Source organism: Aricia agestis, chromosome 1 (assembly GCF_905147365.1).
Source record: "Aricia agestis chromosome 1, ilAriAges1.1, whole genome shotgun sequence".
Taxonomy (NCBI): domain Eukaryota; kingdom Metazoa; phylum Arthropoda; class Insecta; order Lepidoptera; family Lycaenidae; genus Aricia; species Aricia agestis.
In genome coordinates, this window is record NC_056406.1 from 22,599,906 (window position 1) to 22,620,742 (window position 20,837).

Genomic DNA, 20,837 nt, shown 5'->3' on the forward strand with positions numbered 1-20,837 from the left:
CACTTTTTACGAAAAATGGGGAAACGTTATAGTTTATATGGTGAAGGAATGCATCGAGCTAATATTATTTTAAAATTATGCTTTTATCATATCGACGGGTGCAAAGTAAAAAAAGTCATCTGCAATTTTGAGTTTTTTGTTTTTTTGTAGAAACTAGCTTAAAATATCCTGTTCTACAACATAGCAAAAACAGAAATTCAAATATCACCATAGTTTTGGTAATTTTGTCACGTAAAAGAAGACTTCTACACCTGTTTTGTGAAATTGCACGATGTAGATGCGAATAACTACCGCTGGTCGCCTATACGCGGGCCGCGCGGGGGCCGGCGGTCAGTCATATTGCGTCATCAGGCAGATGACACGTGCTTCGCCGGCCGGCACGATTATTTGTTTATTTTGGTTTGCAAAGTGATAAAGAACGTCTAAAAGTGTTATCATATTAGTAAACAGTTTGAGTTCAACACAATAAACATGGAAAGACGTAAATTATTGGTGAATTTGGGCAAAACGAGACGACAATGCGCTATTATGAACCGAGAAGATCTATTACAACTTATCGATGACAACCGTGAAACTAGTTCTGGTACGTAGTTTTTATAATATAAGTTTAATATTATTGTAATTTTGAACTAAAAATCATATTTAGTAGTTGTAATTATGAATATAAGTCAACCATGATATTTCTTGTTACGACACGACGCATAAACGACTACCTGCCATATAGCTTTTTCTACTTTGCGATTGTTGTTTAGATGTCTCAATTTACTTTTCTAAATTAGTATTTTTTGTTATGTTTATGAGTACCTATCTATGTTAATTCTTATTGTTAGCTATATTAATTGACTTCTAATTATAAATTATAATTTCTTACTGTTATTTTTACTATTGTTTCATGTTCAGAAAGTCCGAAACGACTTTTTAAAGAAGATGAAAGCTTCCACAACATAAGCAATGGATTTTTCGAGCAAAATACTGTGTTGGCCGATGAAGTTATTGAAAATCTTATAGAAGACCTTGATGTTTCCGCGATGAAGACAAATGAGTATCAATTAACTTCACAAGATAAGTCCCCACATTTTGTGTATTCTAGGTCAGGCACACCAGTTCACTCTCAATCTGAAATACAAAATAATTCTGAAAATTCAGATGATGATAATAGAGATTCTTCGAGCAAACTAACGGATACACCAATGCCCTCAGAATATAATTCATTTACTTCAAGTCCGCCGCGTCCATTATCAGTATTAGATCAAAATATTTGTTTAATAAACTCAAGCAGGCCATCGAGTATATTGTCTCTTTCAAACTGTGAAGGTATAAACAACACCATTGATACTTCTTCAGCAGCGGAGGCATCAATTAGTGAATGTTCTACGCCTTCCTCGTTAAACGGTAGAAAAAGACGTCAGTTCAGTATTGATAGATCAAAGAAAAGAAGATTGAGAAATACAGATAAATGGATTGATACGAGACGTAAATTACTACTTAATTCAGGTAAACAACATCAGTCCAGAAATGGGAAATTGCAACCTGCGAAACATCTTAAGCCGGCATGTGGTATAAATTGCAAGTTTAATTGTAGCGCAAAAATATCTCACGAAGATAGGAAACTTATCTTTGACCGATTTTGGGATCTCTGTGATCATGAGAAGCAATGGGCTTTTATAGGTAAATATACAAAACGTAGTATGAAGCGAAGATTTACTACAGAGAATAATTCTAAACGTCAATACAGTGTAAACTACACACTTCCAATAAATTTAAAAGAAACCAGCCCTAGCACTGTAAAAGTATGCAAAACAATGTTTAAGAATACACTATCAGTAAGTAATCAGTTTATACAGAGTGCTCTTGATAAATATGATAAATCTACTGGTAACTGTGAAAAAGATTTCAGAGGTCGTCATAACAATAAAAACAAGGTTTGTACAGCCGCCATAATAAAAGGAGTCTGTGATCATGTAAACTCGTTCCAACCAGTGGAGTCACATTACACAAGAAAGGACACAAACAAAGTTTACTTGGCTGATTTAAACTTTTCCACGATGTTTAAGTTGTACCAGACTTGGGTAGAGGAAAATAATATTGTGGATAGAGTACAGACAGCGCGCCAATACCGAGACATAGTTAATAAGGAAATGAACATAGCCTTTTATATTCCTAAAAAAGACCAGTGCGACGTCTGTATAGCATTTAAAAATTGTCTCTCTTCCAACCAGACAACCAATTCACAAGATCAGTACAGTAAACATATACAAGATAAAAATATAGCGAGGTCTTTGAAGAAACAAGACAAAAATGTAGCTACTTCTAATCCTGAAACTGTAACTTCGGCTACCTTTGATTTTCAAAAAATTTTATCGACACCACACGGAGAAACTAGTTCATTTTATTATAAGCGAAAACTTTCTGTCTTTAATTTTACTGTTTTTGATATGGGACTTAAAAAAGGAATATGTTATATGTGGCCTGAAACTATAGCTAAGCGGGGTTCAAATGAAGTGGCTAGTTGCCTTTATAATTTTATACAAAAGTCAATTGACAGAGGCATCAAAGATATCCGCCTGTGGTCCGATAACTGTTGCGGTCAAAATAGAAACCGCATTGTATTTCTGATGTATGTATACTGCTCTCAAAAGTATAGCATTGATATTTCTCACAGATTTTTGGAGAAGGGTCACACCCAACAGGAAGGCGATAGTGTCCACGCATTAATTGAGAAATCGTCGAAGGGAAAATTCATTTATTGTCCTGAAGAATGGTATACACTCGTCCGGTGGTGTAAGACGTCTGGCGATGCTTATGATGTTATAGAAATAACACAAGACCAAATTTTGGATTTTAAAATGTGTGTAAATGATTTTAAATTGACAAAAAATACCGAAAATGAGAATGTTAAGTGGAATCAAGTTCGAGAAATAGTTGTTAAAGCAGATAATCCTTACACAATATTTTATAAATATGATCTAAGTGATGAAGAACCCAAGCGAATTGACTTGGTGCGAAAAGTAACTACTCGTTCTCACCGTGTCTTTAATGATCCCAAAAAATGTTACAATGAACCCATCATGATCACAAGTGCCAAGTACAAAGACTTAATAAGCCTCTGCCAGCAAAATCTGATACCTCCTAGATATCATAACTTTTATAATAATTTAAAACATAGTTCCTATACTGACAATGAGACTGAATAATTTTTAATTAGTTTTAAAGTAATTAAAGTATCGACACAGTATTGAATTTTTGTTAAGAATTTAATTTTCTACTTACTTTTATCACAAGTGATATTATGACTTCCTATTTTTATTTAAATAAGTTTTCGAATAGAACGTACTTTAAAGTTTAAAGGATTTGTTTTTATTTTTATTATTGTGAAATCTAAGTCATATTGTGACTTAAGTTATTATTTTTACTTAGCATATAAAAAGTTTACAACTCTGTTTAATATTATAATTTCAGTTGTTTATTTTTGTTAAACGAAGTTTATATTATAACTTTACTGTTGAATTCTAAACCAAAGTTCCTGAAATTGTATACCTCATAAATGATTATCAGTAAGATTTTTGTTAAGTTTATTTTTGTTTCCAAATATGTATAAGAAATTACATTTTTTACGATAGTAAATGAATGATTCCTAAGTAAATATTTCATTTAACCTCCTTCTAAATCTTGTACCTTGCACCGAATCAACGACGTAGAAAAAGATATCTGTGCAGTTATGTTCTAAATTTGATGTATTTAAGACGTAAAACGGACATTAACTTTATTTAACAATACAAAGGGTTACATTTCACATATTTACTGATATATTATACTAAACGTATTTCAATAAATCTATTTTTTTAAATTCCAACGTAGAAACGACCAAGTGGTAGTTAACTCTCTTGTCACATTTTAGAGCAATGTAGATGAAGACAACTACAATATCTCGTAAATTAAACATAATTAGAAAAAATGAAATATACATGCAGATATATTAATAAATAATTAAGTAATGACGGAAATTTCAATAAATTAGGATAAAAATTGACAAAATGGGAGCACTTTTTCCTATTATGCGCTCTCCTGAAAAGTTGCTGTTTTGTAGATGACTCTTTTTACTTTGCACCCGTCGATATATATTTTTAACAAATAAAACGTTACACTACGACACTACTACTAGGAAAAATGACAGATTTTTGAGTGACAAGCCTATACATACGAATTATACTCTTTTATTTATGGTTGAAGTCTGTTGACAACAAGTTGAAAAATTGATTTTTTTTTATTTATTTAATTTTAGATAATAATTAGTAGTGTCCGACCGAAATTGATTTTTCAGCCGAAACCGAAACCAAACTTTCGGCCATACTCTCAGTTTCGGCCGAAACCGAAACCGAAACTTGGCAAAACATTTAAAATTACGATTATTTACTAAAATTTATTGATTTTTAACATAAATTACAACTTTTAAACTAAAGTACCACATTGAATTTTTTACTTTTTGCGATATTTCTTAATATAAATATTATTAATCTTGGACTCGAATACGTTCCCTAGAATTTTTTTTTGTACTTTAATCCCTTTTTATACGATTCCAAGTAGATTCGATTTCACCAAAGAAATTAAACGCGCTTAGCGCATACTAAACCGGTTCTAAACGTATGAACACGTTTTAAATGACACTCAATTGCATTTCACCAACATAAACCGTTCACAGCAAATCCGATTTTTATCTTCTGAACGCCCAATATTCGAGTTTTGACTTCCGTTAAAATTTAAGTCCTGTCAGTTTAGTGTCATGATAGATCGAAAAACATAGACGAAAAAATTGTTAAGATGACAGTTTCACAGATGCGTTTGGTTAGCTTATTTATCGTTTCTTGCTATTTTGTTAATAAAACAACGTGACAAGGCTCCAAGATGATCTATATATATAAAAATGGATTCTCAATTGTATTAGTAACGCTAAAACTCGAAAACGGCTGAACGGATTGGGCTAATTTTAGTCTTAAAATATTCTTAGAAGTCCAGGGAAGGTTTTAAAGTGACACGAAGTTCACCGGGACAGCTAGTAAAGACATAAAAATCATCGCGTGACGTAACGAAATCTAAGATTCATTAATCGCGATTAAAAGAAGAATGTAATTAAGATTTATTTGAAACAAACGAGATTTACGTCGCCATAATAATATAAAGTGTGATGGGTGAAATTTCCCTATACAACGAAAGATTACGCTAAGAAACAAGAGCAGAAAAGTCATTTTATTTAGGTGCGATTTCACCTATAAAATAGAACGCGTTTTTTTTTAATTTATTAATCGTGATTAAAAGAAGATTATGAAATCCATTTGAAACAAAACGAAATTTTTATCCCCATAGGAAGGCGTACAATGAGAACTAAGTTTTATAAAACGAAGAGTGATGGTGAAATCCTCCCTTAGACATTAACGACGTAAGTCTACTGAAAACACAATCAATTGCAGTATATTATTTTTATAGGAAACATGGACACGACCGCGGTCGAAGTTCAAAACGAAATTACTAAGCAAACTTGCAGTTGACGTCACATTTTTATTTTTGCTCCAGAAGGCGTTTTGCCACTAAACTTGAAAAATATACTGAGGGCCTTATGAGTGAAGCTTACGGGGAAGTGGGCTAAATAAGATTCTAGCAGGGTAGTAGGGTCTAAGAGATTGCGTGTCCATAGTTAAAAGTTAATTTTAAATATTTAAATAAAACGCGCGGTTAAAGGAAAAGAGTGAGGCGAGATGATTTACTAGATAAATCTCGCAAGATATATCTTGATACATCCTATAATCTCACAGTCAAACAAAATTCTTGAGTAAATAAAGTTCATACACAATATAATCAATTTATCATAGCATTTACTAAATCGTTTGCTTGGGAAACATTGTTAAGAGGATTCCACACCGCCATTTTTTTCCATACAAACGCTGTCCCCTGTTTCCTCCCTGGATAATGCTAGTAGAGTTATAATTTTTTTCCTGAATATCTACGGCCACTAATACAATGTCCCTATGTTTTCTTTTTTTTCATAATTTAATTATTAAATAAGATATGAACGTTCAAAAACCCAAAAAAATGGCCAGATTTTCCACTGTGTTCAAACGTCCAGAAAACAGATTTGGATAGATTATACAAAAAAAAGCAAAACATAGGAACACAGCTGAAGCCTTTTTTTAATATTTAATGAAAAAAGTACTTAAATCGGTTAAGTTTTGGAGAAGGAATCAGGGGACAACGAATCGTTGATTTTCTGGATTTTCTGCAGTTGTCTCTATCGCGTTCTGCGGTAGAGGCTTGAGGTAAGGGAGACAGCTATAGATATTACACGTACTTTTTTTTCATTTCTCTAGCCGCTGTGGTATCCTCTTAAAATAGCACGTAATTTGCCAACAGTTATGTGTATTAAAAAGGCCAGCGTTTGTCGTAGAAATAAAATTCAATAATATAATTTCGATAACAATAATAATTACAGTTTAGACAATTTAATGAAAATAAAATGAAGTGCTATTTTTTTATTTGGGAGTAATGTGGAAAACATAATCTCGAAACACGATTAAATAGATGGTGACGAACTAAGCCGGGGCCTCGCTGACAAGCAAGAACGAGTTAACTGCGAAGTTTACTGAACGACGCATGAGTTTCGGCGGGGCCGAAACTTTCGGCTATATTTTGGCCGAAACCGAAACTAAGGCCGAAACTAGATTTTTTGGCCGAAACTGGCCGAAACCGAAACCGAAAGTTCGGTCGGTCATTAATAATAAGACAATGCTTAAACGGCCACTCTGAGAACAGCTGAGTCCCAGAGACAAGAATTGAAAAAAACTATGATGAAGTCAATATTTTTCACAAAATATAGGTAGTAGACCTAATGTCGTTGCAAGTATTGGTCGAATTTCGACCATTGGGCGATCTCTAGTTATATTAATATCATAAGTGTCTAAACACACTAGGCCGAAAAACGCGGCTGAAGTTCAGCATGATTACGCCTGCAATGCATTTTAAATTACTGATATAGGTCGCCGAAATTACGTCGTGTACGTGTTACACTGTATGCGTAGCGCATTGCTGGCGTAATCGTGCCGAACTTCGGCCTCGTATGTTTGGAGTTTAGACACAAATAGTGTATACGTTGACCATACATTAGGAATTCAAGTGTAAGTACATCTAAAAACGGAACCTTTTTGTACGCCTACGGATGGGCAAGAAATGCGGATCACCGTGGACGAATAAGGCATAACAAGTGGTACAGTTTCATTAGCCCCCCACGGCCGTCTAGACGCCTAGACCTGAGCACTGAGCAGCCGGCTTAATAATAGATACGGGGTCGACGGACGTCCGACGCATCTGAAGATACTGATGTAAACATCACCTAAACAAGGATCACTGAGAATAATAATTGTGGTCTTCAATAGTACTGTTAATTTCTAATTGAGAAGTTCTAAGTATAACTTCCTTACAACATAATAATTAAGGTTTAACTAATATCAATTAAGTATACGACATTATATTATTATGGTACTAGTTTGTGGACGTAGGTCCTGTCCAAAAAAAACAGGATTTTTTGTGTGTATTTTTCTTTTGTTGTTTATTTAATATTAGTGTTCCGCTCCGACTACGCACGGGAGGATAATATTATACATATTATTTTTAGAGTTTCAGTCTCGAAATCAGCGAGCAGCGGGGCGGGAGGAGTAGTAAATAAATATGTAATACAATAAACAAGTTTTATTAGAATAGAAACGTCCTAGGCCATATTACATAGTACTCTAGGGTTAAATAACTACCTAAAGATGAATGATTGGTCTCGCGCGTGCGCTACACCCGCGCGCGAGACCAATCATTTAAATCTAAGATAACTACCTTTTTTCAATGCCAAAATTCACATGATAGATGAGAGTGATGAGACCTAACATCTCCGTGAGTCCGTCGCGTCGTGGGTATTGCAAACGCAATAGATTTTCAATTATTATTGTTATGCGGCAGGCTGACGCCTGACGCATAATATTACACACAACACATCATAACCGCTTGGGGAAGTCGCATAAGCAGGAATAACCTAATCAGTGTATAGCCTAGTAAACGAATGAATGAAGAAATATTTAATTTCTTTTGTTTTTAGTATTTATTATTATAGCGGCAACAGAAATACATAATCTCTGAAAATTTCAACTATCTAGCTATTATCGTTCTTGAGTTATAGCCGGAGACAGACAGACGGACAGACAGACGGACAGACAGACGGACAGACAGAAGGACAGACAGACGGACAGACAGACAGACAAACAGGCGGACAGACAGATGGACAGACAGACGGTCAAGAAGACGGACAGACATTAAAGTCTCAGTATAGGCTCCCGTTTTTACCCTTTGGGTACGAAACCCTAAAAAACACACTCGGCCAATTTTTGAAGCTCATAGCGAGGCAATGATTGGAGATATATACAAAGTGTAAAGGACGAAGTTGTAGAGAATTTAATTAGTTTTTATTATGTAGTAGAAGAGAATTTCGTACGAAGCATCGTTTTTGATGAGTAAGCAAAAAACCAAAAAACGGGACCTTCTTTGCCCTCCCCTCCCTCGAGCTCACCTCGGAGGGGTCAGGACTTTTTGTATGTTTATCTCCTAAGTAGTCTAAACAAGGTACCAAAGTCAAAATTTCTGCTTTCGACTTTTCCAAGCAGACCCCCATTTTGGCCATTCGTTTACTAGGCTAGTAGTGCAGCAAACTCGTAGTTGCTGAGCTTGCTTGAGCTGGGTCCAGTTTTGGCATCACACAATTAAATATTGTAATATTGTGTTTATTTTATCTTTATGTAAATTTTAGATTGTCTTTTAATATTGTGTTGTGTGATTTTCAAAATAAACATATTCTTATCTTATCGATCTAATAATAAATTTAATTATTATAACTTATAGCATACACTCATGTATCATCCAAGAATGAAGTTATCCACCGTTATCTCACAGCCAGCCCAATAAAAGTATGAAAAGAGTTTCACCACATATCAAATCAAATCAAATCATTTATTTCGGGCATCAGTGGCCCATATAACAAATACCTTAAATCTAACATACATATCAATTATATAATAAATACTTACCTTAAAACCAACATACATATTTTATATATATTCTTAAATACTAACACTGTCACGTTTTGCCGGCGACGTGACTCGCTTCGTTCCGGAGTCTCCCCCGGAACCTCCGATAGACTACATCCATCGGCCAGAACTCCGGCGCCTCGAAAGTCGACAGAAGATGCGTCGGTACTCTCACCACAAAGGAGCTAAAGTTAACCTTGTGGCGAGACTGCAGACGCTCGACCCTCAGGCGCAGTGTTGTCTTCTTCTGGATGTAGTCCACGACGTCCTCGACCTCCATGGACCAGTGCAGGCGGGATATGTACAGGGGCGTCGCGGGGACCTCGCTCCGCAGACGCAGCTCAGGTACATATGGTGCGGTGCCGCGATGGTTGCGGGCGGCGGGCTTCTTCTTCCTCCTCTCCACCAGTATGAAGCCCTCCTCATCGCACCTCCTGCTCTCGTCCTTGCCAAGCCGAGAAGACTCCACCTTGCGGCTCTTCGTAGCCTTGCGGTTCTCCTTAGTCTCGCGACTCTTCGGAGCCTTGCGGCTCTCATTATCCCCATTAGTTTTCGCCCGCAGGGAAGGTGCGGGGCGACCAGCAACAGTCGCAAACTTTTGCTGAGTCGCCTGTGGACTCGGCGTCGGCGCAACCGGGAGGGGAACGCGGGCGGGGACGGCAGCAGCGGTGTTCGTTGACCCGTCCGATGATAATGCTGACGGGCTAAACGTGCTCGCTTGTGCGCCTCGACGTATAGTGACGTAAGCATCAGGTGACCTACATATTGAATTACCACTTTTTAATTGCGATAATTCAATACGTAAGTCACTGATCGTAGACTCTGATGCCTGCAATCTATATCGAACTCCGGCCAGTTCCTCCTTCAGGAACTTGATGTCCTTCAGTAGGCTGACGACGTCGACGTGGTCCAGCGTAACGGGCGGCAGCTTGTGCAGTTCCTTTGCCACAAAAGCCGGCACCTTGTCAGGATCCGTCTGCTTCAGCAGGGAGATGATGTCCTGCACGCTCCTTTCCGTTCCGTCTCTTCGGCGCGACGGCATGTTCGCGCTCTGTCCGAGCGTCTCGTACAGCAGCTGCTTGCCCATGCAAATCTCCTCGCTGGAGGAGGACTTGCAGATCTGCATGATGCTGACCTCGTCCATAGTGTCGATGGCGTGCTGGATAAACGCCAGCAACTCGTTGGCCACGAGCGCCATGGTCACGTGCAGCGGCAATGCGCCGCGCGATTCGCAAAAATATTACTTTTGCTGCGTGTGAAACGCGGAGCACGACCGGTTGCTAGCTCGACACATTATACACTTGTCATATCAGCAGCGGGTCAAAAACCGGCCACACCTTGACCGTAAAAACTAGAGCCCTCGTAATTAACAGAACGGTGATTAGGATTACTCCTCGATATTCCGCTGACCATCGAGAGAAAGACGGACAGACGGACAGAAAATCAGACTGAGAAAAATATTCACAAACTGTGGAAGTAAAACGATGTGACACATCACGCAAGCTATTATTGAATTAAAATTGCAAAAAATAGCAAAATATCATATGTGATAGGCTATGGCCTTTACAGATGCTGTAGCCTGTAAACAAAATATACAATAAACAATTTTCTCTAGACATAACACAGTAACAATACTTGTATGTGTTAACATCACTAAGAAGAAATTATTAAATAATGAAGTTATCAAAAACTAAAGGTTCGTTTCTACACTTCAGTAACGGAACATTGATAAAATAACGCAACAGCAACACGCGGCGCGTCGGTAATGTAACTACAATCACACTAATATTGTAAAGGCGAAAGTTTGTTAATTTGTATGTTTGTTACTTCGTCACGTCTGAACGTTTGGAGCGATTTTAATAACATTTAGCATGGAGTTAGTTGGTAGTTTAACACAATATTATAATATATTATGCTATTTTTAAGGTTAAAATATATCACAATTTATTTTCTCTAATAAACCGCGGGAGATACCGCGGGGCAGGCACAGTGGTACGGTCTACTAGTCTCTAATCTCTATTCTGTAGTGGCGCGGCGCGGCGTCTCGCAACTCGCAAGTCGCACGAGTCTCGAGTCTCGACCCTCTCGATTGGTGCCGCGCTCGGACGACAATCGAGACTCGCTCAATACAGCTGCAGCTGCAGCTGTTACGTTTGGTACAGTGCGCATTCTTTATGAAGACGACGGACTTTATCAAGTTCTTGTACAAATATTAGATTACGTAAACATTTGTGTGCATACAAAGATAATGGTTGTGTTAAAAACTTATTTATGCAGCTGATTATGAATTAAATAATTTAAGTTGTAATTTTTACTTAGAGGTTTGATGAGAAAATTAATAGTAAGTATATAAAGTTTTAAACTATGTTGAAATATGCAAAAAATTGAAGGATTATTTTGACTTGTTATAGAAATGATAATATTATCTTATTGTAAATAATATATATAATATTATTAACAATAAGATAATATTATCATTTCTATAACAAGTCAAAATAATCCTTTAATTTTTACATATTTCAACATAGTTTAAAACGCTCAATGTTTTTTTTCGAAAGTCCTACGCCCCTCACACTCGTGGTGACCCTACATTAGGCACCGCGGCCATCTTGCGACGCGAGGCGCGCGTGTCTCGCGCGTCAGTCGTCAGTTGCCCCGCAGTGCCCCGCACTCGCTCGCGCGTATACTGTGCCCGTTTCGTCAGTGTCATTCATAATAATTAATAACATAGTATATTATTATTATGACAGAGTGCCTTGAAATTGAGCCGGAAAAGTTGATAGAGGAGGTAAAAAAACGGCCAGGTCTCTGGGACCCGTACCACAAGGAATACAGAATAAGACCAAAGAGAGCCAAACTATGGAACGAGATTCTGGATGACATCATAGGTGACGCGGAGCTATCCAAGGGCGGCAGACGAGGACTAGGTAACGTAGCATTCATTTATAATGTAGGAACAGCTTAGTAGTCGAGATAATTAATATGCTTTGGCGAAGTGAGTAGTGACGCGTCGCTACTCGCTTCGACTCTGCACCTATGGGCGCGTTCAGACTTCAGACATGCACGTGTTCGGTGTTCAGCGTGTTGGAACCGCTTTTTCCGCGCGTTTTTCACACGCGCGGAACCGCAAACAACGTCCAAATTTTACGGGTCGCAGGCTTGAGTCGTAGCGCGGTATACGAGCATTTCCCAAAAAAAGTGTACTTTCTATCTAAATCTTTGTCCCACATTTTAAAATATGTTTTTCTATAAATAAAATAGATCATTACCCGTTTCTATTAAATTGTATACGTAGTAAGTTAAATACATTCAGTAAAAAACATTCACAAATTAGAATTATATTAATAAATTATTAACTATAAAAATATTTTGGAAATCGGTCTAATCTAGTCGTATGAAAAGTGAAGTGTCCCAATTTCATACCTTCCCAAACAATTGATTGTATTTTTAAGCTTAAAAATAATATTTGGTCGTATTAAACCAAATTTATTTAATAAATAATGTTTTTATTGTATCGCGGAAAAAGTTCCTCTTTGAAATTCCTTTTTTGTGACCATATTTTTTAAAATTTTGGAGTCTATTTTGGTATAAATATGTTTTAGTATAGTGGGAAAATTGTTAAGCTCGATATCCATCTTATTTTCGTTTTGATATTTCTTTTACGTTCCACGTGCGCGAACAGAAGGTTGTCTATTAGCGTAGTGGTCCAAAAAATTTCCAGTCTTTGTTACCCAAGAAACGCAGGTAAGCTCTAATATTATTATTATTTCGGCTTAAGATCCATTAAAGCTCCCAATTTTGATTTCGTAAGTCAAATCATAAACGAGTAATAGTTTTAGTTGTACGCGTATACAAGTTGAAAAGTTTATATTTAACTTTATTCGTTACTTCCTTTTTTGTTACTTTTGAGTGGTAACGTATATAAGGAAAAGAAGGTAACAAAATAGGAAATTGTAAGGCAGAGTGTTGACTATGTGATTTTTATTATAACTAGAGATGGTCGAAATTCGACCTTAGTTTCAACGACATTAGGACTACTACCTATATTTTGTAAAAAATATTGACTTTATCATTTTTTTTCAACTCTTATCTCTGGGACTTAGCTGATCTCAGACTGGATTACACGTCCAGTCTGAGATCAGCTAAGTCCCAGAGATAAGAGTTGAAAAAAAATGATAAAGTCAATATTTTTGTTGTTGCATTGTCTAATAGTATCTTAGATTCAATAAAAAAAACTATAATCCATTTTCAATTTGCCAACTTGTTGTCAACAGACTTCAACATAAATAAAAGATTATAATTCGTATGTATAGGGTTGTCACTCAAAAATCTGTCATTTCTCATGTGTGTGTGTTGTAGTGTGTCTAATGTTTTATTTGTTAAAAAAATGTATGATAAAGGCATAATTTCAAAATAATATTAGTTCGATGCACTCCTTCTCCATATAAACTATATACTGTGCAAAATTTCATGCACCTACGTTTCCCCATTTTTCGTAAAAAGGGTTACAAAGTTTTTCGTTCACGTATTAATATTATGATAATTATGGAAATTACATGAGTCGTAGCCAAGCTTTTAAAGATTCTATTATTTGCTCATCTTGTTTTGGCATATAATTTTAAGTAACATTGATAATTTTTATTATTATGTAATAATATTAGACAAACAATATTTTGTTTCAGATACTGATTTTATAACCAAAGGATCGTAAAGAAACAGAGAAATGATACTCTTAAACAGATTTTTTTATTTGTACTACTGTGTAGACTAGGTTTAAGAAATCCTATTTTGTTACCAGAATTATATTTTGGTTACTGTCCCATAAAAGCGGGTGCATATTTCTTTGATTTTTTAAATATTTTATTAGGATATTATTATGTTTTTGTGATGAAGACAAAAATAAATACTTCGTTTTTGCATTATATATGTATAAAAAAATTATACAAGATAAAATAGACTCAATATTGTAAAGATGAGAAAGAGTTGTGGCCGAATAGTAACGTAAAGGAAACATTACCGCCTATATTTTAAGATTTTACTGTTAAAAAAGGACATATATTTTAAAAACAAATTAAATTTTGTTTTATTGACCCATTTAATCAAATAAAATTTCTAATAACACAATTCAACATTGAATTTACGTAATCTAGTAAAGGTAACAAAATAGGAAATTTTCTGCACCTCGGGTTTGTTTTAATAGATTTTGCTATTTATTAACATTTTATATCTGAAAACAACCCCTATTCCAAATTTTGTAGACATTTACCCATATCTTAAAATAAAAAAATCGGTAATATTTAAACATTTTTATTTTATCATATTTTCTAAAAAATGGTACAAATTTTTTGAGAAACGCTCATACACTATTATACAAGAGCGCGGCGGTCAGATAGGAGGAAAGAGTGACACTGAGAATAAAAATTATTAAAAATCATATTTTTTACTTGTTACAGAAATACAAATACAGAAGAGATGGAGGTGTTACAGAGACACGTTCATAAGATACGTCACCCGACCAAAAAAATATAAACAACCGTACACGCATCAAGAGCGTCTTCAATTCCTTATGAAATGTGTCGAATACAATAAAAGTTTAAAAAAAGCAAACGGCGATGAAACAGCTACGAGTGATTCTGACGAGGAAAAAAGGCTCAAAATAGGCTGGAAAAGTAAAAAGATAAAACTGTCGAGGGATACACAACTCGATAACTCGGATACTTACAACGGTGACGAATTCGATACACCTAGTAATAACGTAGAGACGTTCGAAGAAGAGCCCCAAGTGACAACCGACAACGAGCCGTACGGAGAAGAGTCCTTCGTGTTTGCCAATGTTGATTCGCAGCCGCCGATGAGATACGAACCCGACGACCCGGACAAGATGTTCCTTCTATCGCTGTTGCCACATTTGAAGACTATTCCAGACCGTCACCGCTTGAACGTCAAAATTGGCATGATGCAAGTTTTGAGGAATCCTCAATACAATAGTTAGTTTGGACTAGACCGTACTCGGAGAATCTTCATGCCAACTGACACCGGCCCAAAACCGGTCATGCCTTGTACTATCAGAGAAGTTGATTCATAGGCAGATGGCGGACTTACGTATTTTGGTGGAGTTATGTCAAACGAAGTTTACATTGAATTCACAATATAATCCGTCCAAATGACGTAGACCCGTTAACTGCCTATGAATCAATTTCTTCGATGGTACATACTTATTTCAAATGTGTGAAATAAGTACAGTACTCGCTGCAGCGGGTTTACGCGTTGTTTTTTTTTTTTCAATTTAGAATTAAGTAAGACTAAAAATAATAAGTTTCTTAGATTTAATTTCACTTTTATAAAGCAATAAATTAATTGCAGTCGCTTATGACTATATACTTGACTTATTCGATAAAACACGAATAAAATGACATTTTCTAAAAATGATTCCTAGCTAGATCGATTTATCTCCCCCGAAACCCCCTATGTAGATGCAGCCCTATAATATTTTATAGACACTTTCGTCTTCTAAAACATTTAACATATTTCTTTATTACAACTCAGATTGATAGCAAAAATTACTTCACGAAATTAAGAATTACCATTTAAAAATTAACCAATTTATTTTTTAAATATTACACATAACATTATTTCGGTTCAACGAACTACGAGCAAAAATCGTCAGAGAAACTCACTAGCGCGGAATGTTTGTGGAAATTTTAATTAATTAAAATCATTTCGTATGATCCTTTTTAACGGTGAGTCGTATATTTTCTGAAAATGTATATATTTTAACACAAAATATAACATTAACATTAACGTAAAATTTCTTCATTAATATCACACAATCTTCTGTCGTTCCTTTGATTTATATATTTTTTCCGCGATATCCCTCTGCCGAATATTTAAGGTTTTTTTTTTCAATATGCCGGCTCGAGAATAGCCAGCTGGCATTACCTAAGTATAGAAATCTTATATTACTGTATCAATTCAACCACCACCTTTCGATATACGCAAAATTACGTATAGGTTTAATCTTGGTATTTGGTAAGCAAGAAAATAAGCTACATAACCCGGCTTGTTTACAACTAGCACGCCCTTCATATCCAATTAGACTAAGATCCAGGGCGCGGTTAGGGGGAGTCGCCCTAAGCCCTAAGCATGGTTACTGTATATTTTTATTTGCTCACAAAAACGCGAGACGTAAAAAGGACACTCATTTTAGATGCGTTTAAATCTTAAAAAGCCTTGAAAGATGCTGCATTTAAAATGTGTACTTACAGTTTTGCATTAAAATTTAATTTACAAAATATGTTATTTTCTAGTAACAAGTTTTTTATTCTGCTGGCAATTTTTTTTATTAAAACTAGTAATCGTTAAGGCGTTCCCCCCACTTATTAACTCATAATTAGAAAACTACAAAAATATAATAAAAATACAGCAATAATAGATAAAGTAAAAAACTAGGATTTTGGTGCGATCTCAGCAACTCGTCAAATGTATGGTCAAGGTCGTTTGCTCGGGGGACGGCGTTAACTTATATCAACATAAAAAGTTGAATGTGACTATGACTAGCAATTAAACCTACGTATTAAGTTTAATTATAAACTGCAGTCTGTACCATAATAAAATTACAAACCGAGCAAATCGTACCCACACCTAGGTATTACATTTGCATTCACAAGGGAGCCATAAGAGCAGCTGCCTACACAGTACACCAACCCTCGGTGCTGAACCTAGTATGGAATTTATTAGTTAATCCAGGGGTTCCCAATCTTTTTCAGCCTACGGCGCAGTTACACGTCGCAATATTTTGTCACGGCGCGGCTCTACCTAGCTATTAGAAAATAGGTTCGTGTTTCGAAACTGATATTCGAATACACTTAATAATATTTATAGAGACTGGTACTCGAATCAGGAGTCTTCATGACGTGTATAATTTATTAATATAAACTTATTAATTATAGACGAAATAGTAGCTGTTGTTGACCCGAGTCGTCTGATGGTATGTTAGCACTTAGCAGCAATCTGCGAAATAAAGAATTTAGTCCCTAAAACTTCTTAGACTTATCCTCAGGTATAGACAGGTCAGGCCTATACAGAAATCAACAAGGATATCTCGACCCGGCCCTTAAAAATACGGTAAGCGGTCACTGGATATAGGTACAGGAGTGTGGAAACTGGAGAGCGCTGGCTGGTGACAGGCGTTACCGAAGATCCCCAGAGTCCAGACTCACATCCACATAAGGCTGCGTTTCCACCAGAGATGTGCCATAGAAATGTGTCGTGCGAGGATGTCTAGCTGTGCTGTGAAAATGTGTATGTGTTTCCACCAAACCTGTGCGATGAAAATGTGCCTACGAAGATGTGTAGCAGAGCTGTAAAAATGGTAAAATTGCGCTGGTACAGTATACGCAAACCTAGCAACACATCCATCTCAACACACATTACTCACAACACATCCCTCGCACACATCCGTCGAAAGCGCAACACATCTCTCGCACACATTCCTCGCTTGTTTTGTATGCGCGAAAATCTAGCTCAGCTAAGCCGTTTCCACCAGCGCTGTGCTGACCGAGGCGAAGTAAATGAAGCGATTCTATTGCTTATTTACAAACAGATCCCTCGCTACGCATCCTCGCACATCTCTGGTGGAAAAGCAGCCAAGGCTGCCTTTCTGCCAGAGCTGAGCGGAGCTGTGTTGCGAGAAATGTGTTTTTGAAAACCAATAGAATCGCTTCATTGGCATGACTTTGCCATGACATCGCTCAGCGCGGCGATGCTATTCAGCAGCTCTGGTGGAAACGCAGCCTAAGCGCGCGTCCAGACGTGCGCATTTTCTGCGCGGATTCAACACGTGTGAAATTGCTATGAATGATGAATCCGCGCGAGTAGAAAACGCGCACGTCTGAACGCGCGCTAAGGCTTCTGATGTCTACGAGTTACGATCATCCCCGCTCACTGAATCAAATCAACATCAAAAATTAATGGTTGGTGGACTGATGATATACTTCCTATTTAACCACCCCATTAATGTTACCAAAGCCTTGATCTACAACTGTAAACGAATTAGAAAATAATAGCATTTTAAAAGAGACTGACCGTAACTAATCTATTACAATATGAACTCGATTAAACACTGACCCAAACACACTTCACGCTCGCTAACAAGCATAGTTTAATTAATTGTTATTAATTATTTAACTACACCTGTCTCCTGCCTTTTTATTAACTTAATGTCGTAATTAATTACACAAACTGTGAACTACTTTTCAGTACGTTCGCGTTATTGTAAGTGTGGCTAAATTTGACCAGACATTTGACCAGCCACACATGCTTTTTACTGCAACATGGCTAGAAATAATATGTAGTGGTAAGGGCCGATTTTTCAATCCTGAGATAAAAGGTCGGATAGTTAACTGAAGAATAAAGTTATTAGGTGGTTTAACCGTCGAATAAATCATAGTCAATTTTTCAAATGTCATTTATTCCATAGATCTGACCGAATTTTTGAAGTCTGGCAACTCGCACTTTACACAGTTGAAACAAATATATTGAATACTCTATTGTTAGAGCAAGACAGACTCAGTCTCATTGTTTTTTGGTTATTTGTCTGTTTCGGACGCGGACGCCTGTGCACAAATTTTATTGCTTAACTATTGTGATTGAAAATAAAAAGACAGATGCTGTGACGAACAAAGACTTTTTGAACTGTATTAGGTACCTGATAGGATGCCTATCTATTTATTGACTGTGTTTCGTGCTTGTTTCATGCTTAATTTTAAATTCTATAAGAGATAGAAAATGTAGCACAGATTCTTTTAAAAGTCTGAATCAGCGCTGAAATTTTTTTAGATCCCACATGTTATAATCAGGCCTCGATCTGATGATTCTTTCTTTTCTTTCCAAAGGATTCATTCGATTCATATATTCGTTTATTATGGCCTCTACTTCAATTGCCAGATCATCAATTTCATCGAAAATATCCTTAGTTATTAAATTAACGTAAATTACAACCTCAAGCCAAATACCAGTTACCAATGTCAACGTAAACTATCTGTCTAACAGCGGTTATTTGGTGGTTCACGCGACGGATAGTTTTATTCCTCTGTTAGCGGGGTTATTCGACGGTTAAGTCCTATCTGACGATTGAAAAATTCAATATCTTGCTACCTGTCGAATAAATACTATCTGTCTGTTTATCTGAGGATTGAAAAATCGGCCCTAAGGCTAGTAACAACAATTAATATTGTTGTTACTAGCCTTAGGGCTTGAAACAAACAACAAAAAGGATAACTTCTTACTTATCTTATCATAGAATTTTAAATCTTTCTGTCAATTCACATAGACAGGAGTTTGATTTGAATCAAAGACTGTTTGATTAAATTGAGGCCCGTTACTCCTAGTTGTATAAGCCAAAACAATTAGTATAGTTCTTTAATGTTACTTTTACTGCGAGATACCTACTAGCAATGATCTCTTGCTTTCCAGGAAATTGCTAGTTTTGGCAATCAACGGTTCGGTTGGTATGAATAAACATGATTAATGTGATTCCAAGCCGGACATTTCCAATAAGTATTTGACCTTAGGATAATAACTGGGAGCTAGGAGCGTACTGCTTTAGAGTGGGTAGATGGTTCCATTAGTAAATTGATGCCATCAACCTTGGTGCCAGTTTATTTACTGATCTATGTCAACAGGACCTGATATATTAGGCACAGTTTTATGAGGCAGAGCATCATTATCATCGTTTAAGTGACACAATTTTGTAAAGGAATTACTACCATAAGAGCCCATTGCAAATTGTAAAAGTTTACGTCTAAATATTGTCTTGTTACTTTGATTTTAGCATGCACCCATCATTTTATAGTAGACAGTTTTATCAAAAACTTTCTTTCGCAGGATCAACCGGATTTAGGTGCAACCGTGCACCTGGCCGAGCTTTTCCCGAAAGCAAAGAAAGAAAGAATAATCGTTTCCTCGTTCGTTTTTCTCCATTAATTTTCTGGAATTTTCATAAATAACTGCACATTAAAAATACAACATTATCAGCTTTGAAGTAGAACATAAAGTCTAGACTAGATTCCAGAATAACGAATACTCCATGGTTTTCCATAACGATGGGAACTATAAATAGTGCCAATATGGCGGGATAAAGCCACACACCCTGTCTTTTAACGCTCTATTTTGCCGGTGAGTGATAGATCAATAAGTTTACTGTCCGTTATGGCTTATGGGGGCGAGCTTTTGCCCGGTAATTATCTTTACTGATTAAACCACAAACACAATTTTAATTATGTTTGTGGTTTAATCAGTAAATATAATAATTAATGAAAATAATAAGTGCATGGTGAAAAACAATTTGATGTTACACTTACATTAAGTAGGTACATCAAATTGTTTTTCACAATACACAAACACGAGAGTTTGAAAAGGATTTGAAGAGTTCGTTAACCTTACAATGTGTTCATAATTCATATATTACTTATATAAAACTTTTATACAGGTGTTATCAATGATATTGTATGAAAAACTCAAAGGGTGTTTGTTATTCAGAACATTAACCTGAAAACCCATAAACCCTTTTACAGTTTATATCATACGAAGTAGTAAATATCAAAGCGAGGATAAGCCTGAATTATTTACGCTATAATATATAAGCTTACAATGTACTTAGTATACTTTGTTAAAAACTTTAAGATAGGTAAAGATAAAATTAAGCCTACAGGTACAAAATCCAAGGAT

The 20,837-nt window shown here is 36.1% G+C and overlaps 2 protein-coding genes across 5 annotated transcripts in view; one reads left to right on the plus strand and one right to left on the minus strand.

Annotated features, from left to right (window-relative positions):
* Nucleotides 1-20,837, minus strand: part of LOC121725846 (leucine-rich repeat and calponin homology domain-containing protein) — an 81,279-nt gene that overhangs the window by 19,119 nt on the left and 41,323 nt on the right. The window contains exon 1 of one of the 4 annotated variants that reach the window (XM_042112986.1): nt 9,069-9,073. The exons of the other annotated variants lie outside the window; for them this stretch is intronic. The gene's annotated coding sequence lies outside the window, so the exon portion shown is untranslated. Of the gene's footprint in view, nt 1-9,068; nt 9,074-20,837 lie in introns of those variants that run through there. 4 annotated transcript variants of the gene reach the window in all.
* Nucleotides 11,764-15,241, plus strand: LOC121725895. The gene is made up of 2 exons (XM_042113066.1): nt 11,764-12,037; nt 14,564-15,241. The coding sequence occupies exons 1-2, from the start codon at nt 11,854-11,856 to the stop codon at nt 15,100-15,102; spliced, it is 723 nt and encodes a 240-aa protein (XP_041969000.1). The 5' UTR covers nt 11,764-11,853; the 3' UTR covers nt 15,103-15,241.

What these genes read in the sequence shown, in the direction of transcription:
- LOC121725895 (XM_042113066.1), top strand. Translation starts at nt 11,854, where the DNA reads ATGACAGAGTGCCTTGAAATTGAGCCGGAAAAGTTGATAGAGGAGGTA. An exon ending in GGGCGGCAGACGAGGACTAG is followed by an intron (nt 12,038 to 14,563) that starts GTAACGTAGCAT and finishes TACTTGTTACAG; the next exon opens with AAATACAAATACAGAAGAGA.